This window comes from Hippopotamus amphibius, chromosome 14, assembly GCF_030028045.1.
Source record: "Hippopotamus amphibius kiboko isolate mHipAmp2 chromosome 14, mHipAmp2.hap2, whole genome shotgun sequence".
Lineage (NCBI taxonomy): Eukaryota > Metazoa > Chordata > Mammalia > Artiodactyla > Hippopotamidae > Hippopotamus > Hippopotamus amphibius.
In genome coordinates this window covers 14,828,487-14,854,519 of record NC_080199.1, presented here as the reverse complement: position 1 = coordinate 14,854,519, position 26,033 = coordinate 14,828,487, and the positions used below count along the sequence as shown (strand labels likewise).

The following is a 26,033-nucleotide window of genomic DNA, read 5'->3' as shown; positions in this document are numbered from 1 at the left end:
GCACCTTCTGTCTCAAGAGCATTTAAGTTAACCTTGTCTCTTCTGCACGTATGATTCCTGCCCTTTTAAATGTCATTCTTTGCTTCCAGGAGCAAACAACCACTTGTCTCCTTTTTATTCACACAAGTTAAATTAGAATATAGACATTATTAGGGCAGGGATTTTGTTTCATTCACTGCTGTTACCCCAGGGCCTGCACCAATGCCTCACATGTAGAAGCATATTCTGAATGAATCACTCAAACAAGCCCTTCTATGAATAAATGGTTTGTTTCCAAATTTCAGTCTCTATTGATACTTTAAGCAATCTTTTTTTGTTAGCTGTTGTTTTCCAACCTGGGGACATTCATGTTTCAACATGAAGTGTCTGGTTTGTCATAATGTCATTGGAAAAATCCATTAACAATTCCTGGGAAATAAAAAGAGAAGCTGGGTGATAAAATAAAGCTAACCTTTACTTTTTCCTTTGTATCAACACTTAATCTTGTTTCACTTGCTCACAGGGCACCATGTGCAGAGGCCTCAGCCCCTGCCCTTCAGACCAGAGTCCCTAGTGTGAAGCGGCTTCAATTCAAGATGGTGGCGGGAGCCGTGTGTGCTGACAAGAATCCTACAAGGCCACCCTGCCCAGGCCTTTAAGTGAGAGCTTGTGCTCCAGAGCAAGAGCTTGCACCTCTCCGTTCTTTGATCAAAGAATAAAGCTTTTCTTTGCTTCTGAAGCTCATTTCTTTTCCTCAGGCTTGTTCTACTGGCACGAGCAACACTTGGGAAGAAGGACCCTTGTTGGGGACTGACTCACCCAGTGTCACAGAGACTCAGAAAATTCATGTCAACACATCTATGACATGGAGCTATTTTACTAGACACATTGGAAAGCTCTACTAAATATTTACTAATAAAGATGAGCCAATGACATCATAGGCAGGGCTGGTGTTAAGCTGGTATGAAGGGTGATGGCCAAACTGGCCGCTGACAGCCTGGCCCTTCTGATTGGCTAATCCCTGCTCCACTGGATGCTGAATACTTTGACCATCACTCCCAGTTTGGAGAGTTCCAGGAATCCTCTCTTGGCTAACCGTAATTAAGGTGAAACATTTAAAATAACTCCACCTCAAAATTAAATTATGTAAGTTACTGAAGGTTGAATGAATAAAATAAAACGTGAACAAATGACTGAAAGAATGAATGAAGACACATGGTCAAATAAAAGCAAAATTGATTAGGAAAGTTCAAGGGCTTGAGAGCCCCCTCATCCTGGGCCTTACCCTGTCCTGTGACCCAGGGCAAGTTATATCCCCTATTGCCAAGTATGGTAGGAGACTGACCTTGAAGCGGTGGGTACACCTCACTAATTGCCCCAGGAAACCAGACTACTGCAGCCATCATAAATGCTTTGCTACAGTTAAGAGATCGATATTCTAAAATTCCTAAGCACTGAAAAAAAACCTTGGGAAGCTAGACCATGCTTGTTACCCCTGGGTCTCGTGCACATGTCACACAGGCTGTCACACAGGAGTCTGGCTCACGGCTCAAGTACAGTCAGGAATGGACAGACCAGTGGTCAGCAACAGGCAGAAAAATCTCTAAGACGGTGGCTCTGAACCACTGCGGGTCTGATGAAAGCTGTGCAGTGAGTGCACTGGAATCATTGAGTTTCAGACCTGCAGGCCACTCAGACATGATTGAGGCTGAATGCCAAGACTCAGGACAGGTAGGTGCTCCCTGCCCACATAACTAAGCTTCCTGGCAGGCAGGTGTTCATGGAGGAAGTGCTCTCTGTCTTCACTCAGGTCTTTCCACCCAAAACTATGCATTTCTTCATCTACCTCAAGGCCATTATACCCAGCCAGTAAGTTAGGGCACTTAAATGGTTAGTTTATTAATGCTAACTGGGCAATATTTATAGGAGAGTTGTATTTCTTCTGCTGCATTTGTTGTGCCTTTAATAGCTTTAAAAAAATAATCCACAGTTTATAAGAACTAACCAGGACTCTCATTTTCATCCAAGGGTGCCTTTTTTTTTTTTTTTGACGTACAATAAACTGCATATATTTAAAGTGCACAATTTGATATTTTTTTCTTATTAGTAATGTATATATGGCAATCCCAATCACCCAATACATCCCACCCCAACCCCTCCCCTGCTCCCCCCCTTGCTATCCATATGCTTATTCTCTACATCTGTGTCTCTATTTCTGCCTTGCAATCCAGTTGATCTGTACCATTTTTTCTATATTCTGCATATATGCGTTAATATACGATATTTGTTTTTCTCTTTCCGACTCACTTCACTCTGTATGACAGTCTCTAGGTCCATCCATGTCTCTAAAAATGTCCCAATTTCATTCTTTTATGGCTGAGTAATATTCCATTGTATGTATGTACCGCATCTTCTTTATCCATTCATCTGTTGATGGACATTTAGGTTGCTTCCATGACCTGGCTACTGTAAATAGCATTGTGATGAACACTGGAGTGCATGTGTCTTTCTGAATTATGCTTTTCTCTGGGTATATGCCCAGCAGTGGGATTGCTGGGTCATATCGTAATTCTATTTTTAGTTTTTCAATAAACCTGCATACTGTTCTCCATAGTGGCTGTATCAATTTACATTCCCACCAGTAGTGCAAGAAAGTTCTCTCTTCTCCAACCCTTTCCAGTATTTATTGTTTGTAGATTTTCTGATGATGCCCATTCTAACCAGTGTGAGGCAATACCTCATTGTAGTTTTGATTTGCTTTTCTCTAATAATTAGTGATACTGAGCAGATTTTCATGTGTCTTTTGGCCATCCGTATGTCTTCTTTGGAGAAATGCCTATTTAGGTCTTCTGCCCATTTTTTGATTGGGTTGTTTGTTTTTTTGATATTGAGCTGGATGAACTGTTTATATATTTTGGAGATTAATCCTTTGTCTGTTGATTTGTTTGCAAATATTTTCTCTCATTCTGAAGGTTGTCTTTTCGTCTTGTTTATAGTTTCCCTTGCTGTGTAAAAGCTTTTAACTTTCATTAGGTTCCACTTATTTATTTTTGTTTTTATTTCTATTACTCTAGGAGGTGGGTCAAGAAAGATCTTGCTGTGATTTATGCCAAAGAGTGTTCTTCTTATGTTTTCCTCTAGGAGTTTTATAGTGCCTGGCCTTACATTTAGGTCTTTAATTCATTTTGAGTTTATTTTTTGTATATGGTATTAGGAAATGTTCTAATTTCATTCTTTTACCTGTAACTGACCAGTTTTCCCAGCACCACCTTTGTCATAGATTAGTTGACCATAGTTTATCTCTGGGCTTTCTATCCTGTTCCATTGATCTATATTTCTGTTTTTGTGCCAGTGCCATATTGTCTTGATTACTGTAGCTTTGTAGTATAGTCTGAAGTCAGGGTGTCTGATTCCTCCAGGTCTGTTTTTTTTTCCCCTCGAGATTGCTTTGGCTATTTGGGGTCTTTTGTGTCTCCATACAAATTTTAGGATTTTTTTGTTCTAGTTCTGTAAAAAATGCCATTGGTAATTTGATAGGGATTGCACTGAATCATCCCAGGCTGCTTTAACCATGTTTTGCACAAGAGGAAGTGTTGAAGTATCAGAATGTCCATGTGATAGAAATGTCGAAGACTGCCTAGAATTAACTGGAGTGAACAAACCACAAATGTCTCTTAAAACTCCCATGAATAAAATCTGAAGTCTTGACAATCTCAAACTGTCTTTGGTCAACGTTAACTTTCACTTGTGAAATTTGTCATTTTCATGATTTTTGAAAAAGATGAATACATAGAAGTTCTACATTTTGACCAATTATAGCATTTGCTACAAGATAATATTTCCTGCTACTCCTAAAAAGTACATTCACTTCCCCGAATAATTCCAATGTTGTATTTAAATAGAATTTTTAAATAAAATTTCCAACTGTCTTTCCTTAATTATATAATAGACTTCTGTAATAAATTTTAGCCATATGGTTTTCAAGCAAAAAGTAAACAAGATGATTGGTATTTATATGCAAATTTGAGCTTTCACTGTGAAACGAAATTAAAATGAACAAAGGAATAAACCTAAGTCCTATTACAAACAAAAACAAAACAAGCAAACAAAAAAACATGCTGTTGATTTTGTTCTGTGGCTTCTTAGTCTCAGTCATTTATCTGTATCTCTTTGCATCTGGGATCCTTCCCTACCATTTCACCAAAATTAATGTATTCATTTGGATTTTGTAGGAAAAAAGTAAAAAATAAATAAATAAATCCCCCAAATTTCATCATGTCACCTAGTTAAGATATCAATTAATGTCAGCTATGTGCTAGGCATTGTTTTAAATGTTTTACATATATTAATTCTCACAGAAAAATGTTGAGATTATCATTATACAATCATCCTTATTGTACAGACGGAGTTGAAGCAGATAGAGGTTAAATAACTCAACAAAATCTGTTTGTCAGTGACTGGGCTGGGATTCATATTCAGATGAACTGATTACAAAGTCTTTTCTCTTTACCACAGGACACATGGATCCCAAATCACACAGTAGCTCAAAACCACTTTTCGAAAATACAAGAAAACCTTTCAATTTAGTCTGAATAAAGTCAACTTTATTTGTTGGTTAATTTTCTAACTTTAAATTTCACCCCTCTTTAGTAGAATCAAATAATATGAATCTTATTCTGATGTGACAATCTAACTCACAAAAGAAGTGTCACTCACAAACATACACACACACACACAAACACACACCCCACATCAATGCTGCTTAAGATAATTGTGCTTGACTGTGCCAATGAAGTGACTGGCACACCTCTTCCAAAGCTATGTTCCATCATCACTGGGACATCACAACATCTCCACCTACATCCCAACTCCCTGCCCATTAACAGATTTAAAACATCCATGAATGACAAAATTCTCTCCTATCTACATCAAATAAAAAATGGATGGAAGAATTAAAGAGAGAGAAAAAATGAGCTATGTTTTAAAAAATGCTCAATGTTTATCCAAAACGTATAAGGTACTCATTGTGTTACCTAAAACTTCAAATTTTAATTTCATGTAGAAAACTTAGCAACTTGGATACAACAAAAACCAAGAGAAGACATACTGAAGGCCAAGTCAATTAAGCATGAAACTCCTATCGTGTCTCCTTTGCGCAAGGAGATGTGAGTGTTTAGAAAATCTGACACCAAGGGGATTTAAAGCTTCTTCACTCAAGTTTTAGAATTCCTTAATGTATGACTGAAATCTATGCACCTGGTCTAAAGACTTAATCTGTTAATAAATAGAAGCTCATCTGATTGTAGGATAAACCACTGACTGTCTGGATTACACAGGTGCTGCCTTTTATTACCCTGGCTATTGTATCATAAAGATTTATTTAATCTTCAATCAATACAATAGCCAGGACATGGAAGAAACCTATATGTCCATCAATAGTGGAATGGATAAAGAAGATGTGGTACATATACACAATGGCATATTACTCAGCCATAAAAAAGAATGAAATAATGCCATTTGCAGCAACATGGATGGACCTAGAGATTGTCAGACTGAGTGAAGTAAGTAAGAGAAAGATAAATATGGTATTGCTTATATGTGGAATCAAAAAAAAAGGGTACAAATGAACTTATCTACAAAACAGAAATAGAGTTACAGATGTAGAAGACAAAGTTACAGTTACCATAGGATAAGAGGGGGAGGGATAAACTTGGAGACTGTGTTTGACATATAACACTCTTATATATAGAATAGATAAATAATGAGGACCAACTGTATAGCACAGGGAACTCTACTCAATACATTGTAATGGACTATGTGGGAAAAGAATTTAAAAAAGAGTGGATATATTGATAACTGATTGGCTTTGATGTATACCTGAAACACAATATTGTAAATCAACTATACTCCAATAAAAATTAACAAAAATCAATATATACATAAATAAAGGAGATCAGAGTTTTAAAAAAATCTTGAATCAAGCAAGAATAATTTTCTAGTAACACTGATCACTCATCATCTTGAAATAGGTGTTTATTTTCCTTCCATTTACAGGGCTATGTCAAGACTCACAATTAAAAGTTGGCACCAATCAGAAATACTTTTGTCTACAGTACTGCCCATTACTGGAACTCATTAAGCCATACTTTACTCCGTTTTCCTTTTTATGCTAAGTAAAAGGAAGGCTGTAGAGAAGATTTATATTAACAAGAGACATAATTTTAGAATGTTAAATCATTTTATTCTCCAAAAAAGAAGAATAAATTTATAGTTCTCCCAAAGAAAATAAATTTATGAGCCCAGGACAGTTTGACACCAACAGGAGAAAAAAGAAAAAAATTCTAAAAAAAAAAAATGAGTAGGGCTTCCCCGGTGGCACAGTGGTTAAGAATCCACCTGCCAACACAGGAGACACGGGTTCGAGCCCTGGTCCGGGAAGATTCCACATACCGTGGAGCAACTAAGCCCGTGCGCCACAACTACTAAGCCCACACACCGCAACAACTGAAGCACACATGCCTAGACCCTGTGCCCCATAACAGGAGAAGCCACCGCAATAAGAAGCCCACACACTGCAATGAAGAGTAGCCTCCCACTCTCTGCAACTACAGAAAGCCCGTGCGCAGCAACGAGGACCCAGTGCAGCCAATAAATAAAAAAAATTTTTTTTAATAAAAATAATGAGTATATATACAAGAAAGCAACTGTTTCCTTCTTAATCTATGTCTAAATATTTAAAGGTAATGAAAAAAATCAATCTATGATTCTGAGTACATCTCAAAGCACTGCTGCTGATTTAGACATACATGGAATTGTTTATATGAGAAAATATATTTAAAGACAAGTCCACATACACTGCAGTATCTGTTCAGATATCTTAGTGTAGAACAGCAAAAAGTGGGTGCATTGTTTTTCATACCACACCCTCAAAAATCTGCACTTTTTGATTATATGCCTCAAACAGAGTGAAGGATACAATCAGAACTGAACCAAAAGAACACTTCTAGAAATATTTACTTAAAGTTCAGAAAGAAGTTCAGAGTTTATTGACTTAAATATTCCCAAATCAGGAACTTAGGCTGAAAATCAACCAGGGCAGATACTCTGGTTTCCACTGATGTGTTAACAGCACGCTGCTCTGAAGCACTGCTTTCTCCCAACAGCAGACACGGAGGCAGGATTTCCCATCATGAGGAATATGACTGTATCTGGAATAATGTCTGGATAAAGATTCGTAAACACAGAGCAAGTCTAAAATAGACTTTCCAGGTGTTCAACAGGTTGAAACATTTCCCCACGGGATGAAATCTATTAAAATGCAAAAGAGAAATGACAGGAAAATATTCCCAGAACTGAGAACTTGATTTTATGAAAGCTTTCCATTTAAGCATAGTATTTTAATAAACTTCCACTCAAAGTATACTTTGAAGCTTGCCATCTTTTTCCACATATTAAAGAGTTCCCCCCTAAATGAGAGGGAAATTTCTAACTGATTAATCCTGGTTTTCAAGAATGAAAAGAACACTCAACAGATCATAGCTGATTTCTTGATAACATTACTTACGGAGAGAATATCATTGCTCAAAGCATTTGTAACACGCTTCTAAAAAGCCCCAAAACAAGTGTGTGTTGATATTTGTAAAGGGCAGCAATGGGAGTGCTGACTTCCCTCTTCTTTCTCTAACACACTTTTGGAGATAAGCTCTAGCATCCAGACAGTCCCTGATGGATCAAGAGAGCATTTCAGTATCATCTGGAGTCTGGTTAGAAATCGGGCTGAGTTTGCTGTAAGCTTAGAGATGATCATCTTAAATAAAGAATCACTGCCTTTATTTCCTAAATTCCTCTCACTCCCATTGGTGTGATTTCATTTTGCAAACAATTCACCTTAACATTCCAGGAAAACAGTTTTTGGAAATTTTCTGAAATCAAGGGCAATCCTTACATAATTGATGATAAAACAGAAATACACCATAGGGTTATGCTTGTGAGTGTGTGCGTTGTGTGCATATGTGAATCGAGATCTCCGATCTACAGCTGTATTAAATTCTGAATTTGTATTTTTTTCTATGTAGAATCATAGAATACTGACACAAGATTTTTTTAAATAAATAAATAAATAAATAAATTTATTTATTTATTGGCTGCATTGAGTCTTTGTTGCTGCGTGGGCTTTCTCTAGCTGCGGCGAGTGGGGGCTACTCTTTGTTGTGGTGTGTGGGCTTCTCATTGTGTTGCCTTCTCTTGTAAAGCACGGGCTCTAGGCACGCGGGCTTCAGTAGCTGTGGCTCATGGGCTCTAGAACACAGCCTCAGTAGTTGTGGTGCACGGGCTTAGTTGTTCTGTGGCATGTGGGATCCTCCCAGACCAGGGCTCGAACCTGTGTCCCCTGCATTGGCAGGAGGATTCTGAAGCACTGAGCCACCAGGGCAGTCCTAGATTGTTTTTTAAACAAACAATCCATTGCCTGTAATTATTTACGTTTGCAAATGCCTTAAAAGCAGGGACATTTTGTCCCAATGCTTGGGACCACAGCTGACAACCAGCAGATGGTCACTAAATGCTTAATGAGTGAAAAAGCCCCCTGTTTTTACCTGTTATAACCTGAGGCCAGAAGTGAAGTTATTGAAAAAAAAAAAAGTGACGTGATCAGCATAGCTCTTCTAAAACTATGAGGGTGAGTCAAAACTTATCTGCACTCTGGCCATAGAATTTAGAGAACTTTTAATATAACCGGAGGGTGGAGGATTTTTGACTCACTCTCATATGTTCTAACAGAATTGAGACATTGCAGTATCTCCACCTACATCCCAATTCCTGTCCCATAACAGTTTTTCAATATTTACTGATTTTTTAAATGGATCAATTCCTCCTCTTTATTTCTTAAGGACATGGAGTTTATAAGGTAAAATTATCAGGTATCAAATATTTAATTCACAAAAGGTGCCAAGACTCATCTTCAATGCACAACTAAACCCCAGGGAAATGTATAAGGTGTTTGGGGGTGTCATTTCCTCGACTGACAGACAACAGAACTTAGAAGCTTGAAGAGTCTGGATCTATGACATGCAGCTTCCAAAGAATCAATACATGTGGTTTTTATTTCATGCCATCACATACCAGAAACAAAGTCCACCATAAATAATCTATTATAAATTCTACTCTTGACAATAAACTATAGGAAAGAGCTCAACTGAATACACCACTAAAAGAGTAAATCATTAATGGCCCCTAAACCTTTTGGGCAAAGGAGGTCTATCTTTGCTGTACTTATTTGGGCTTCTATGTTTTGGCAGGAATGAAGTCCTGCTAATAGATACAGGAGGGGGAGGCAAGATAAACACTAGGGTGCCGGCGGCTCAAAGATTAGTGACCTTGACGGTTTAAACTTGGTCCCAAATCCTTGAGTGATAAATGCATCAGCATCTGAAGAAGGTTACAGATTTTGAACCTGAAGAGCCTGGTTAACTGTGGTCAGGAGCACTCAGAGGCTGTGAGAACAGAAATTCAGTCCCACTGATGCTCCCAACTTTATGACTGTAGTTTTCACATTAACTGATAAAGTGGAGCAACTTCACAGCCGTAATGGCACGGACTCCTCCAAGCACTTTCTCTCTACAGCTTCATAAGACGAGATCTGTGTGGGTCTCTGCAGGTCACCATCCTGTGCTCCACCCAGTGCCTGAACTAAACAGTATGTGCTGAATAAATCTACACAAGATGCTGCCCCGAACAGTCTTATTTAATCCTCACAACAGTCTTGTGAAGCAGGAAGGGCAGCAGTTATTCCCATTTCACAGGAGAGGAAGTTCCCAGACACCTTGTCATCATCGTCACTAAGGTTCCTCAGGCACTGACCTGTGCTCAGTGCTGTGAATGTATCAACCTGCTTAATGCCCACAATATAACGATATTGATAAGTGTGTGAATAGCACCCTCATTTTAGAGATAAGAAAACTGAGACACAGAGAAATTAACTAACTAGCACATAAGTATTAACATAACTTTAATTAGCTATTACTATTAGTAATTAGCACCAGGACTGAACCCAGGCAGCTGGCTCCAGAGTCCACACCTTTAAACCAAGGCAGACAGCATCCTGCCTTGAGATTTGCCTGCCTAACAGTATCTACCTTTGGCCTTGGTCACACGGCTAGCTGATGGCCAGGCCAAGGCTACTCCTGTCTTCCCTCCAGTCCACCTCCCTGCCTCGACAGGCCCTGTCAATCATCACTTGCAAAAGCAAAGCCACCCTGGGCCTCACCACAAGTCCAACTAACTAAACAGAGAGGCATGTGCGCTGATGAACTAACTCTTCACAGAAACCCAGGTACGAGGCTACCTTCTGAAGCAAGACAGGTTAAAGGCCTCAGGGTAGAGGAAGCAACCACTGGGAAACTTTTAGGGACACCCATATTGAGAAACTCACTACTGAACATCCACCTGCTTCGTACCACAAAGCCTCTTACATGTCACCAAAAGTCCACAGTAAAACTATCGAGGTAATTTCATTCAATAGGATGTTTACATTTCATCAATCTTATATTTTAATTTAATTTTTCATTAAACCTCAAAAAGTATGGGCACATGCCAGAGCTCTGTGATCCCAGAAATGGATGGGGAATGAAAAAAAGCAATACACAGCCTGTCTCTTGTAGAGATTCATTGTAAGTAGGTCCTTCCTAGGGGACAACATCGCTTAACACTATGTAACACAGCCAACATTTTAGCAACTGGTCAACAACACTGAAACACATTTGTATCTAACGTAGGATGTTTTAGTTTCATATGCCAAGCAACAAGTGGGCTCCTAAATCATTCTGCAAAGTTAATATTTATCTTTCCACAGACACAAATTGGAACAGAAGCTTATATGCTTCTTTATTCTGATTTTCTCTGGTAGGAGAAAAATATCAGTAAAGCTTTTTGTAGAAAATGGAACAACATGCACAGTGATTTTCTTCCAAGCATCTCCTCTGTTTTCAAATATGAAAATGTAATCAGGCACTAAATGCGTTAACAATATATTTACTGAGAAGCTTGATGTCTGACTTACCTATCGGATTTCTGTTGAAGAACAACACCGGAGCTCTCAAAATAGACTCCAACATTTTGTTGTGCAAAGTTTGAGAAGAATTAACAAGCACGTAGAATATCAACACAGATCTTGTGATGCCAAAAAGGACAGTAGCTACAGTTAGAACTGAAATAAAGAAACATCACTCAGAGAGAACAAGATCTCTGCCTTTCCTTCAATGATGCTAAAGCCTGTCAGGCAGTTTATAAAGATATTATGGATTTTATTCTATAAATATAATTTATATACAAATTCATATCTAGAATATAGAATGAATATATACATATATAATGGAGTCTATAACAGTTTAATAAATTTGCAAGATACATTTACAAAGAAGAATATAAAAATCACTATGTTCCTCTCATTAAATAGAAACCACATGGGAAAAAAATCAGGGGTAAACTACCATTTCAGGCTTTCCTGATTCAATTATAAGTTCTAATAAAACTCAGAAGAAAGAAAATTATAAAAAGTAGTATCTTCCTTTCTCCATATTTCTTACTATGTATATCGTTTCCCATAATCTAAAATTCAGCTATGCTTTGATAACAGCCGTTAATTCCCTGAATTAACAGGGAACAGGAGAAATGATTTACTGTGTCCTTGTAAATGGTAAATTTATATGGAAATTTAATTCCATATAAAGTAGCTATTTCCATGCCCAAGTAGCTTTAAAGAGTATGAAAATAGCATATTAAGTTGCAAGTGGAAAATCTCTTACATAACTGAATTGCAAGAAAATATAAATTATATTTTAACACGAGATAATCTAAACAAGCAACCAATCTCACTGTTTTATAGAAACACAAAGCATTTGGAAAAAACAATCACTTAAATTTATATTTTATTAATGACATAAACGAGCACCTATTATGCATACAAATATTAAAATAGCCCTTCTATCATCTTTTGAACTCACAGTGCTAAACAGAGTGGAGAAAACTTCTGTAAAAAATATCCCATCAAGTACCTTTTTTCCCCTTTAGCTGACACAACACTGTTATTTATCCTCTAAAAGCTGCCTGGATTCCTGAATTCCATGAACAGGCATTTTCCTTAGCCCACCATCCTACATGCATGTGTAACAGAACCCCTTCCTTCTTCCTTTATGCCCCCTAGTCCACCAATTCAGAAGGTAGACAGGTAATGGATTTACGTTTCTTAGCAAGTGATCAACGTAATAAATACCAAATGTCAATGAGTGGGTTCTTACAAAGATAACACACTCCACCTTTGCAGAAAGCTTGTATGAGGGTTTCCTGTGGGAATATGTAATACTTTAGATGAGGATTTTCTTTGAAAAGCATGTAATGCTACATATATTTTAAGCACTGCTGTGAAAACAGAGAGCTGTGTTAATATCAGCCTGGCAAGCCAGGTGTTAATCACACACTGGAGGACACAACATTGTGATCTCAAGATAAGAAAGAGAATGAATCCTAATTCCCAGACACTGGATTCCTCCCTGCTCAGCTTCTCTCCTAAGTAATTAGTGAAGCCCAGGAGAAGAGCAGTGTGGCGAAGGGGAGCTTTGCACACCTGGAGGGTATTTTATTTGGGGCCCTTGCTGCCAGAGGATTTCATCTAAGTTCAATAAAAACCAGAGTTTATTCAGACAGAATTGGAACAATCAGAACCACAGGGTGGGGGTCCGTTTCTAATTCCCTTGCCCAGCCATATAATTTAGTTAAAGCAACGTATTAGAATAGACAATAGCCACATGCTTCCAGTAGCTGGTTTTCTGAATGCGCAATCCTGGTTTAACTTCCAAAATCCAGTACAGAGCAAATTAAGAGTCTTCATCCATCCACTTTTTTCTAGTAGATTTTAAAGGTAATTATTCTAATTATTTCACAGAGTAAATGTGACTCAGACTCTCAATCTGCTAAGACATTACTGAATTACTCCTGGAAGCCCTAGTCGCTCACACAAGCCTCACTGTAAGCACCTCAGTCCTTGTGTAACAGACCAGATGGTTCAACTGTACCTGCATGAACTGTAAAGTACCAGGCACTATCAGGCTCCACAATTAGCTTTCCTTTTCCATATACTATGGCATACAGGGTACTCTGTCCATTTGCCCTATGGAACAGGGAAGAAAGAATATTACGCTATATACAGAATTTAGATAAATAACAAAAAAATTTTAGGAGATGTATTTTATGCTGAAAAATGATTCCCAGCTCACAATGAATCTACCTTACAAAATTCAATTTGAATCATGACTTCTGGTTCTCAAAACTGTCTATAAGGAGCTGCTGAGGGTCAGACATGGGGAGAGACCATGGGAGCGTCAAACTCCACCAGCAAGAACTTTAATTTTCCTTCAGGGAAACTTCTCGTGAAGATCAGAAGAGGCGGCTGAACAAGCCCCACCTCTCCCCCTGACTCTGTGGGTAACTGAGGCTCTGTGTCAATTTTACAGCACTTTGGGTTAGACCAGGAATCACTCACCAGTATGCAAGCCACCAATCTTGAAGGATGTAGGCAACCTGGAGCAGGAAACAACAATCACTCAAACACTGACATCACTGACCCCCTCAAACCCCCACTCACTAGAATGGGTGATGGAAAGACTCCAGGAAAACAGCGACGGTCCTTCCAGCTCAGCTCTGCGCCAGCCCCTCATCCCACACAACCACAGGTCAGGGAGGGCGTGTCACATTTCAACATCTCTAAAAGACATCCTTTTCTCCCTAGAATCTCTCTATCATGTACATGTGCTACCAGGAAGCCTCACTTATTTTGCTCCCCACAGATAATGTATTTCAATGCAAATCCCAGTGGACTGTAAAATACAGTAAAAATGTATAAATGTTGGGATTTTTCAAAGGAAAGAAGCTTGACAGGTACTGTGACGGTCAGTTTTCTGTGTCAGCTTGGCCAGGCCAGTCTCCAGCGATTCAACCGAACACTTGTCTAGATATTGCTGTGAAGGTATTTTGTAGATGTGGTTCACATCTGTCATCAGAACTTAAGTAAAGGAGATCACCCTCAACAATGTGGTGGGCCTCGTCCAGTCAGTCAAAGGCTTTGAGAGTAAATCAGAGGCTTCCTGGAGGAGGAAGAAATTCTGCCTCAAGACTGCAGCGTCGGCTTCTGCCTAAGGTTTCAGCCTGAAGGCCTGCCTTTCTGATTTCATATTCACCCAGCTAGATCCCACAATCTCATGAGCCAATTCTTTGACATAAATCTCTTAATATACATATTAAAAATAATAATAATAATATAAATACAGTATAAATAGTATGTAAATATCAAACTGAGGGCAAAAACCACAATAAATGTGCTTATTTACCTGAGCTGCGATGTTTAGTAGAATAAGGAAAATGATGATAAACCACTGAGCACTGGCTGTGAAGTAGGTCTTGTAGGTCTTAAAACCAACGTTTCCATCCAAACGGTCCTCCGGGGAGAGTGTGAACTCTATATTCTCAGTCTGGGAGGGAAAAATGGCAGTGAGAGAAAAATTTTAAATAATGAACCCCCAAATTTTCAAAATTCAACATTGCCCACCACTGCAAAGCCATCGGAAAACACACATACGCTGGTAGGAGTGCAAGATGGTCCGTATCCTACAGAGAAAGGTGTGGAAATATCTAGCCAAACCATGTGTGCATTCACCCTTGGACCCATCCATCCCACTCCTAGGAATCTATTAAAAATAAGGAAACATCACTTGCACAAGTTTATTCACTGTTGGGTGGCTTTGCTTAAAGTTGATCATGAATCTCAGCACAGGCACAACATGCCCGACTCAAGTATGAAAGTAAAAGCTTGTCCCCAAATAACACACAAAATGATATGGAGATGATGCATCCCTCTCGATTACTGTGTCACTCAGTCATGGTGACATAAAACATACTTGGGCTCAAAATATCAGCCAAATACAGTAAACTGAGTTCACACAGCGAGCTGGAGTCATGTGAGTTTGGATAGCAGGGCGACAGCATATGATCAGAATCTATGTGGTTCCTAAATTTCAGAGAGTGATTCCTGAGTGTGGAATGTGAAGGACTAATCTGAATATTTATCAGAATCACCCAGGCTCTTGGATTTGGATAGTGAGGGTTTGGATATCAAGGAATACCTGTGTATGTATTTAAGGGAGATCTAGTGCATTTCTGCATTTCTGCCTGGAGGACTTAGAATGCATTATAGAGTCACAGGAGCTAAGGATGTCCTGGGCTCTATGCTGGCCACTGGGGATTCAAGGTGGATAAGAGGTGGTTCTTGGTCTTCAAAGGTAAGAAAGGAAGACGGGAACTAACTCCAAAGTGTTTGCTGTGTTTCAGGTCCTTTGCACATGCTACCTCTGGCCTATCACAAACCAGCTGACAATGGGGCAAAATACTACCATCAGTCACCTGCAGTGCCAGAACATTCCAACATACAGGAAAAGTAGCTGATTTAATTTAGGCCACAGCAGGACTCAGTCTAAGGGGGTCGTCACATTAAGCCTCTGGATGCATAAAGGAAGCCAGGAGCCACCAGAGCAAGTAGGATGTAACTATACTAAATTGAAGAATTTCAATATCACCATGAGAAACATATACCCAGGAATTCACAGCACTACACCCACTACAGACCTCCATAAGATTCTCCATCCTACACCCAGAGGGGAACCCCATGCAGGCCTGCTGCCTTCATGCTCTTTTAATTCTACCAATTCCATGCAATAAGGCTCTGGAAACTTAGGGTCTACTTTGGGACAATCGAAGACGTCGTGAGCGGAGCAGACAGAAGGTCCATGAGGCTACCAAGAGCAGATAGACCAGGGCATGTTGCAGGATGAGAAACTCACATCTTGGTCTTCCGGAGCAGCATCTTTCAACAAGGAAGACTTCTGAGACTGAACCGAAGACCCGGAGGAGGTTTGATTCTTCAGAGTGGGAGTTCCTGGAATTGGAGATGGTTCAGCCTCCTCCTTCTCCTTCTTAAAAAAGGAAATGACATCTACACCGGATTTCAGGAACTCAGAATAAGTCCCCTTTGTGACCATTTTGCCCTGTAATAGAGAATATGAGAGGAATGCATTTGCATTTGATAATTCTAATCTAATCTAAATACTAATCAAGAAAAGTTAACTGGTCTTAGATTACAATTTTCATAAAACAATGATCCTTATGTCTGCAATTTCGGTTGACAAATCTAGCTCCTTTCCACTTGACACAGAACTGAGCATTCTGTTCTCTGCCAAACCCTGTGTTAGGTCCTGGGGGACATGAAAGAAATGTGTGATCATGTGTTAAAAATGGAGGCCACTGACATAACTACCACGGGCTTTTAGGGCAGCAAAAAGCACAGATGTTGGTAGAAGTATCAGTGCAGTATTTTTAGACAACATGGAAATAGAGAGAAGCCTCATGTGACAAGCAAAATTTAAAAAGACAGTTCATTGGGGAGGATATTCCAGGAAAGAAACTTAAGACTGACCCAGAGGGGGGCACAAGCACATCTGCAGAGCTAAGAGTTGCTCATCAAATCCTCACTGACCACTGTCATAGCATCATGTGCCCCACTGGGGTGAGACATGTAGAACCAGCCCTGGACAGAGAACCCATGAGCTGAGTCTTCATGGTCTTTACAACTTCCCCACAAGTGCAGGAAGATCCCAACTGAAAATTCAATATTCCACCTGTTAAAGTAATTAAATAAAGAGGCATTGAAACCAGGGTGGCTCTAATGCCTTGGCAGCCTGTGCCAGCAAACCAAACCCTAAGCCAGAATCAATGCACTCAGATCTGAGAAGAATCAACCAACCACAAGTGGTTAAGAACAACCAACCACAAGCAGCCAACCAGGCTTCCCCAAATCAGGCAACTGCTTAAACTATAGTCAAGCTAACCATGTGCTCTGACCACGTGCGACACATCATTGCACAGTTTTCCTCCCTTACAAATTATATAAAATACTATGCAGAAGTTTTCACTATTTTCTGACCCCATGAAATAAAACTTAGCTGATTCATTCAGTGTCAAACAAAATATTAAGAAAAATCCCAGGATGCAAAATTAAACAAAGGACGGCAGCTCTGGTTAAGGCAGGTCAGGTGGAAGAAGGTGGCCCACGACCCTAGCTGGGACCCCTCTCATCCTATCTGCTGAGGTGGTCCCCTGGGAGAAGCCCAATGAAGCCTTTGGGTATCATCTGATACTGCAGAATTAGATAATTATTCAGGATATATTGTGTCTTGTTCCACCAGGAAGGCAATATTCATACACCTTATTTAGTGAAATTACCCATTTCCACTTAGTATCTGTAAGATGCTCAAGGAAACAACCAGTGGTCCAAAGATAGCAATTTCATTCAGTGGCCAAGTGCTGACAACTCCAAGGGGACAAAGGGGCAGCCATCCCCTCTCTGCTGTGAGAGAGGGACCAGACAAACAGTAAGGATGGACCCCAACTCATCCAGGGTGTTCACCAGTGGACAAACAGTAGTTCTGATAGTAGTAAAATTGAGGGTGGTCTCCTCAAAAGAAGCAATAAGGGAACCCCAAAACACCTAGGGACGGGCTAAACAGGTTATTCTGCATCCCACTGATTCTGTGCTCATAATACTGACAATGTTGGGGTTTTAGGCACTAGCATCACCCCCTCCAAACATGAAATTAACTGCTCCCAAATTTGAGAAGCCTGATCTCCTCATTCCTGAAAGTGTGGACAGGGGTTGACACATGGAACTGCTTCTAGAGAGGCAGTACTTCTGCATTTTAATAGTCTTTCTTAGGGCAGAAATTCACTAGGTAAGTGAGGCATCTGACCAAGGGCCTGATGGAACAGACAAGGGTTAACAACAGAGGTGCTGAGACACAGAGGCAAACAAGCCAAGGAGTGAAGCATCAAACCACCACCGAGTCTGAAAACTTCTCACTAATCTCCACCCCACCCCCAACCATGCTAGGTGCTGGGGGTAGAACGGTGGCCCCCAAAAAGGTATGTTCAAGCCCTCAACATGACACCTGTGAACATGATCTTATTTGGATACAGAGTTTTTGCAAATGTAATCAAGTGAAGATGAGGTCATACGAGAGTAGGGTGGCCCTCAATCCAATATGACTGATGTTCTTATGAGAAGAGCCTCAGACAGACATGCGGACAATGGCCACGTGACATCAGAGGCAGAGACTACAGCGCTGCAGCTGTAAGACAAGGAACCACATGGAAGGCCAGGGAACACCAGAAGCTGGGAGGGAAGACCCTCCCTAACAGCCTTCAGGGAGAGCATGGCCCTGCCAGCACCTTGATTTGGAAACTGTAGCCTCCAGAACAGTGAGACAATAAATTTCTGTTGTTTTAAGCCACCCAGTTGGTGGTACTTTGTTCTGGCAGCTCTAGAAATGGATACACTAGCCTGAGCCCACACTTCCCTCTTCCCAACTTTACTAAGACTTCCAGTTGCTTCTGCTGTCGCCCCTCCAGTGAACATCAGAGGAATCTTTTAAATCCTGCACATCACTCCTCTGCTCTGGACCATCCAAGGGCTTCCATCCCACTTCTGGGCCCCCTGTCCACTGCTCAGAGACCAGCTCCCTCCATGTCCCCCTGCTCACTCTCCTCAGACACGCTGGCCTCCCTGCCATTCCTCCAACCTTCCAACTCACTCTTTAAGACCCCCTGCCTCAGACCCCACTCCCCCAGGGGTCTTTGTGGCCCCCACCTTCCTGTCACTCAGGCCCTGTGAGGCACCACCTCCTCAGGGAGGCACCCAGGATGTCACCCCTTCCCCTCTCTCTCTTTCATCACATCTGTCCCCATGAGAACAGGAGCCCCATGAAGGCAGGGCCTTCCTACTGCTGCACAGGCTCCCACATGTATGGGGCACAAAAAAAGCCCTGGGAAGTGAGACCAGCAACTGGCTAGACCAGCAGAGTGGGTGTCTCTGACCACGGTGCTCAGCTACTCAACATCGCTCCTGGTGTTAATGGAAGATGCTCTTTAGGCAAACTGCACATGACAATCACATGGATACAAACAGGTCCTAGTATCTCTAATTTCCAAATAATACACTTTGACCTAAGTTGTGGAAGGGGAAAACAAAAAGTTCTAAATAAAATAGCATCATTATTCTTAACAAATTCCATTAGAACAGTGGTAATTCTATGGTGAGTAACTCTATGGTAATACTTTTATATACTGTAGGGTTTATGTGACACAGAGTGTAACAGTGACATTTCTACATGACTTTGGACTCATCCTCAAAGGCATGGATACCAGCTCTGGAGGAAGGGGGCATAAATCTGAGGGAGAAGAGGTCGTTTAATCTGAATCCAAGGAGAGGGACCTGCTGGGAGGCCTGATCTTCAACACACCAGGGTTAGCAATTCCACAGACTTCTAGAAATTACTTACATCTTTCAATATCAGAATCTGACTTGCATCCTTGAGGAACTGAAGCTGATGAGTCACTAAGATTGTGATTTTCTCCTTCAAAGCTTGGCAAACGCACCTGCAAATGTAAAAGGTACAGGATGCAAAAGCACATTAAAGGGGGTGTTCCCAACTGAAAACACATATTTTGAAAACGTAGTAGGACCAAAACAACACAGCAATCAAAGATCTGTAGTTTAAATACCAAATAAACATACAAAATAAGTACAAATATGAATCAGTGATCCCAAGTAGGTCCTCAAATTTATCAGCAGCAAACTTGAATCTAGTGCCACTGAAAAGTTCTAAAAAGCAGTCCAGTGAAAGAGGCAGCAGCTACGTTGTTTTTTCCCAAAAACTCAGATTAACAATAATTTACATGTTTCATAATGAAAAATAATTGAGCAATACTGAGATTGCAAAACTTGACTGAACTAAAACACTATTTTATGGCTATGCGGGAATGGGAGAAGCGGGATCTATGTCATATACAAATATGCACATTTTCCCTAGACAGTTTCCTAGGTGATTATTTATGATTTATGATGTACATATTAACAATAAAAAAATTAATGGATTCTTGGTAACATGTGCCATTTTCTAGACACTTCTTCCCAAATAATATTAGCTAGAAAATGAATGTCAGCATGGCCTCCCTCAGTCTCTACATTCCCAGTCCCATCCAGGAAGCATTTCATTAGAATTGAACACCTTCCAAATACGAAAATGAAGGAACAAAAACCAAATGGCCCAAATCACAGTGGAAATCATCCAACAGCTCAAAAGACACAGGAATTCTCTCTAGCCAAGACCCTGTATGGTGAGGCCACCCAAGATGGCTGTTCTCTTGCTCTCTGTACATCCCCTGCTCAACCAGTGCCTGCTTCACCTACACCCCAGTCACATGACTGACCTTCCTGCATACTTGACTCAGGCCCCAGCTAATGACTGTTCTAGCTTTAGATCAGAATCCTCCAGCATGCTTATCTAAGGCGCAGTGAGGGGAGTGCCCCCTGCTGGTTTCCATGGTAACCCATGGGCCAACCTCTCCACCCCCCAGAAATAAAGACTGCCACCATGTCCTGCCCCAATGTGGGCCTCACACCGTGGGGTGTCCCTCCAAGTTCGCTTCAGATACGGAAGCTCACCCTATTCATTAAATCATTTGTGTCTCTGTCACTGACTCCAGGCTCTTCCTTAGGTCTAAGCTGGGCAAGTACAGGCCTTGCCTTAAGTGTGTTTTTACAGGAACCCCCCCATGAGCTCCTACATTGTAAATGCAGACCCCTAGGGACTCAGCCCCAGTCTCACTCCACAAGGGTCTACAACCCTCCAGGGAAGCGAGTAGCCTGTTTGGGGGCCCTGGTGACCGCGGGCAGGGCTCCAGGCATGCACTCTGGGTGCCCGAGCCCCTCGCCGAGCAAATCTCAGGAACGTGGGCCATATATCTCAGCCTGCTGAGTGAGTCAGATAGGGAGTCTAGAGGGAGCAGATGGCAGCTCAGTCCCTCTCACCAGCCTGACAATGTTGGATGAGCCACTAAACCTCAGTTTCTTCATCTCAAAACAAGGTCAATGACAACTCATCCACATGTTCTGAGAAATGAAAGCACCAATCCACTCAGTAAGCATCAGCCCCCTTCTCCACTCCTCCCTAATCCTCAAGTGGTCTTTGAACTCAGTTAGAAAAGATGTGCTTTGAACTCAGAAAAGTCCTAAGGGGCACTCTGGACACTGGGTCTATGATCAGAAGCAAGAGCCCAGGATGTAGAGACATACACCATGGCTTCATTGAGTCCATTTTCCCTTCTGACATGTGTTAATTCAGTGTTCGCACCTAAGTTTCTTGACTAACACTCTCTTCAGACATAGTACTAAAGCTTTTAATGGAATTGTTTCTCCTTAATTCACAATTTCCTGCCAACAGTCCCCAAAGGCGATGCTAATCAAGCCTGACGGGCTGCTATGCCCAAGATGGACGAGCCCAAAAGTTCTAAAATGTGTTCTTCCTAACTTTCCATCACAGATGAGGGAATATAAATAGTCACAATGAGGTGATCAGTTGATGGCTTTGAATATTTCCTAAATAACGTTTTCATCAAGATTTCTAGGAAAATACTCTATTTTCAAAGGCTTTAGAGCAAAGATTTCCAAGTCATGCCATAAAAAATGATGGATTCAGCAACAAGTTGCTTCACTGTTATTCCTATACAAGGGCTGTGTTAATCCTATAATCCCATATGTAAGCCTGTATATGGGCTGTGTTGAGAGCGGACACACCCCATGATAGCAGGGATACAAATAGGAAAGACAGAGTCCCTACCTCCATTCATTCAGTCAGCAGAGCTTTGTTGAGCTGTCACACACCTGACCCACATCTGCAGGTCAAGAAAGCAGCCAATACTCTGCACCGTATACAGGGGGACACACTGAACAAGTATTTAAAATGCACTATCGGGCCATGGTGTTTGCTTTGAAAGAAAAGTAAGTAGGCCCTGCTGTCTTAGCTGGGGTGACACTAGAGCCATGAGACCGCCTGGGGGAAACACCCCTGGAAGAAGGCACAGCAGGTGCAGAGGTCCTGAGACAGAACATGCTGGGCTAAGGCGCCTTCATGCAGTCACAGCTTTTGGGGTGGGGGGACTCACACATGGTTAAGAACCCACCAAGGGCAGAGGGAAGACAGAAGGGCACAGGCTCCCCCTGGAGGAACAGGAGGGAAAGGCAGGGGCCTGTCTCTCACCTGCCTTCTTTGCCCTGGTGCACTGCTTCCTGGCTCTGGGACAGAGGGAGCAGTATCTACAGACAGACAGGAGTGAGAAAGGACCTGCCACAAAGCCAGCACGGCTGGAATACTGAGTGGGTGTGGGGATGAGCTGGAAAGACTGACGGTGGCAGGTGTCAATTCTCCATTTGAGGACCTGGAGCTGCATCCTGAACGTGAGGGGGAGTCTGTGAAGGGCTGGAGCAGGAAGGGTGAACTGTGTAGACAGCAGCCTGGGAGTCTGATCAGGACAGACCCACAGAACTGATGACACAGGAGGCGGGGGTCTGGGATGTGGGGCTGAAACACGACAGGATCCACAGCTGGACACAGGTGAGACGGCCTCAGTTCACCTGAGGCCTCTGACCTTCTGTAGGTGATAGAATCCACTTAATATTCATGACACTGTTGTAAAACTCACAAACCTTAATAACCTTACATGTATATTCATGACTGAAGGAAACTGTCAATGGCAAGTAGAAGTGTAATCCATTCACTTTTAATACAAAACACTTCCCATTGCTAAGCTTTGACACGACCACCATCTCTCATAGCTATTGTTCCATCTAATTTTCTCACTTGAGAACATTCTCCAGTTGCTGCTGAGTGATTTCCTAAGTTGCATTCATGCTCCCGGCCCTAAGTTTTCTCAGGGAATGTGGTTCTGATTAGCAAACAACAATCTTAACAAGGTCGCTTCTATCAAGTGTACTTCCGAGGTCATTAAATCCAAAAGGCTGGAGAATACTTATAAACACTTCCTGTGTCTGAAGAAGAACGTGGGAGAGCTTTGTGATCAGCGCACCGTGCTTGGCAATCAGAATGCCTTGCTCTCCCCTCCCTGTGACACGGATGCCGTGTCCAGCAGAGACTGTTCTCGCAGTGATGGGGAACTTGTGCAGACGCACACAACCCCAGGGAACAGACATGTGTGAGTTCAGGTCAGGGTGGTGGGAACAGGGAGGCTGAGCTACTCATGATGCCAGCAGGGGTGGGGGTGGGAATCCCTGTCACAGCACTAGCGCCTGTCACTGAACTCATGACGAAGCCACAAGGCACTTCTCTAAGGGAAACTTCATCAAGTCATGATGAGGAGAGGGTGGGAAAGGCAGCTCAGATCAGAGGGCTGGAGGCCATGCCACAGGTCAGCGGTCCTGCTCTCTTGCGTTTTGAAAGTTTCAAAGTTAACACGCACTTTTTTCATGGGGTAAAATACACATAACATGAAATTTACCATTTTAACTATGTGTAAGCCTACACCTCAGTGGCATTAAGTACATTCACACTGTTGTGCAGCCATCACCACCATCCATCTGCAGAGCTCTGCCATCACCCCAACACTCAGCTCCAGGTACATACACACTTTGGTGGAACCCGCCCCACGACCCCTGCTTAGTGGACGTGGAATCCCAGCTCCCAGCATCCAGAGCTCGGAGCTCCTCACATATCTCTCTCACACGCTGACTCTCCTCAAGTGTCTTTACTTTGCTACTTAGGACTTGATGTGAATGAATTCTGCCCCCCCCAAAATTCATGTTAATCACCAGTACCTTAGAATCTGGTGACAGAGCCTTTAAAGAAGTAACTGTTACCCTTAATTAGGGTGGGCCTGATCCAATCTGACTGGTGTCCTTAGAAGAGGAGACGAAGGCATAAGGACAGAGACACAGGGGTGCACGTGAACAGAGGAAAGACCACGTGAGGACACAGCAAGGAAGATGCCGTCAGAAGTCAAGGAGAGAGGTCTCAGCAGACACCAAACCTGCCCTCACCTTGATCTTAGACTTCCAGCCTCCAGAACTGGGAGAAAATGAATTTCTGTTGTTTAAGCGCTGCTCCCCCAGCCCCGCATCTGTGACAGCCTGCTACAGTCTGAATGTCTGTGTCCTCAAAATTCATATGTTGAAACCTAATCCCCACTGTGAAGGTCCTGGAGATGGGCTGTTGGGAGGTGATTAGGTCATGAGGGTGGAGCCTACATGAATGGGATTAGTGTCCTTATAAAAGGGCACCCACACGGCTCCCTCACCCCTTCCACCACGTGAGGACATGGGAATCGGGCCCTCACCAGACACCAAATCTGCCAGCACCATGGACTTTCCCAGCCTCCAGAACTGTGAGAGGCAAATTTCTGTTATTTATAGGCTGCAGTCTATGGTCTCCTGTGAGAGCAGCCTGGATGGACACAGCCCTAGCAAACTCACACAGGACCTGACAGCGAGAATTTCCAAATAGCTTCTCTCTGCCAAACAACCTGCATCCTCCAGGTGAGGACGTGCCTGCTGTTCTTCTCACAGCCTTGCTTCCTCCTACCTCTACTCCTTTGCTTCTACTCTTTCTTTAGCAAAAGGAACTGAATTCTCTTCTCAGCATCCACAAACCCTGACCAGCTTGCAGGTCCACAGGGCACGTCCTGCCAAGCCCAGAGCACAAGGAGCTTCTGAACTTCAGCTGAAACCCTACAGCTGCCCACTTCTGCTTCCATTTACCATTTACTATCCTGTATTGAAATGCTTTAAACCTTGACTATGCTGAGCTTTTCTCAGGCATCTGTCTCAACAAGCTCCATGTAGAGACACATTCCTTAGAGGCAGGAATGAGAGCCGAACGTCTTAGTCTCCCTTATCCTGTCCAGGGTGGGTCCTTCCCCTCTCCTGGCTCACTGCCCTCCTTGGTAAACCAAGAGGTTTTGTGTAATAACATCTGTAAGGGCATAGATCTCAGTGCACACAGTAGGGCTTTAATAAGTGCAGCTGGAAGGGCTCCTGGGCTTTAACAAGGGGAACAACAGCAAGGGAACTAACCATGGGGTAGATGTGGATGTTGCTTTAGCAAAAGTAAGTTCACGAGGCTTTCAAAGAGGCCACTCTAGACTCCATCAGAGACACCAGTCAGTGTGTGTTAGGACACATTACACACAGAAAAGCATCAGAGTTGTTCTACTTCAGAGGTTCGGTGGCCAAGCAAGAGCCACTGACAACACATTCCAGACACACAAAGTGAGAGTCAGGATTTCAGCCAGATTCTAGATTCCCAGTTTCGAATTCAAGTTAACCCTACATGTGGGTCGAAGTATTAATTCTAGGAAGCACCCATGAAGCAACATGAAACAATTGAAGCCACACTCTCATGTGGAATAAATCATTCTTAAATTCTGGACTGTATTAAGTATTTCCAAACTATAGTATTATAAGCATAAACCAACAAGGCCTTTCCACAGAAGCCCTATGTCAACACTGAAAACTTCACTTCTAACGGGCCTTAAACAAATGACAGAGGAAAAGAACTGGCAGTGAAGTACCAGGTTCCCGAGACCCGCCCTCTGATTTAAAAACCATACATCATCTGTCTTATTCCCGGGGTCTGGATCCACCCACAGTGTCTAGTTATCAACTGCAAGCAGCAGGGGGACATCTGCCATCTATTCCTCAGCTCCCTAAAGCGCGGGCTCCACTGGCCTCCACACACTGGAAGCACCTCCTGTATTTTCCTGTCTTGACCTCATGACACAATATTTCTCTATGATGGATCTTCTGTGGAAGGAAGGGAGGGGAGACAGGGGAGACAGGGACACCAGGGCAGAATGAGCTGCATCTCCTGAGCTCTCTTCCCTGAACTCTACAGGGTTCTTGGAAAGCAGAAAGGATAGAAAATAGGAGAAGACTCACTCTTGGAACAAGTGCCTGCTGACTTCTGCATCCACTGCACTGAGCGGATCGTCCAGGAGGTAGATGTCTGCATCCTGATACACGGCTCTAGAAAATGTAGACAGATGTCAGGAGAAGAACGCTTCACGCTCCCTGGACCTCATCTCTGAATCCTGATGCAATTCAAAAACCC

The 26,033-nt window shown here is 42.2% G+C and overlaps 1 protein-coding gene across 1 annotated transcript in view; it reads right to left on the bottom strand.

The window, feature by feature from the left end:
- LOC130835726 (ATP-binding cassette sub-family C member 4-like) overlaps nucleotides 1-26,033 on the bottom strand; it is a 192,771-nt gene that overhangs the window by 113,991 nt on the left and 52,747 nt on the right. The window contains exons 13-19 of the mRNA XM_057707518.1: nucleotides 25,862-25,948; nucleotides 19,413-19,509; nucleotides 15,864-16,067; nucleotides 14,358-14,498; nucleotides 13,514-13,551; nucleotides 13,047-13,141; nucleotides 11,036-11,182 (exon numbers count right to left, since the gene is read on the bottom strand). Coding sequence (XP_057563501.1) covers nucleotides 11,036-11,182; nucleotides 13,047-13,141; nucleotides 13,514-13,551; nucleotides 14,358-14,498; nucleotides 15,864-16,067; nucleotides 19,413-19,509; nucleotides 25,862-25,948 — 809 coding nt within the window. The remainder of the gene's footprint in view (nucleotides 1-11,035; nucleotides 11,183-13,046; nucleotides 13,142-13,513; nucleotides 13,552-14,357; nucleotides 14,499-15,863; nucleotides 16,068-19,412; nucleotides 19,510-25,861; nucleotides 25,949-26,033) is intronic.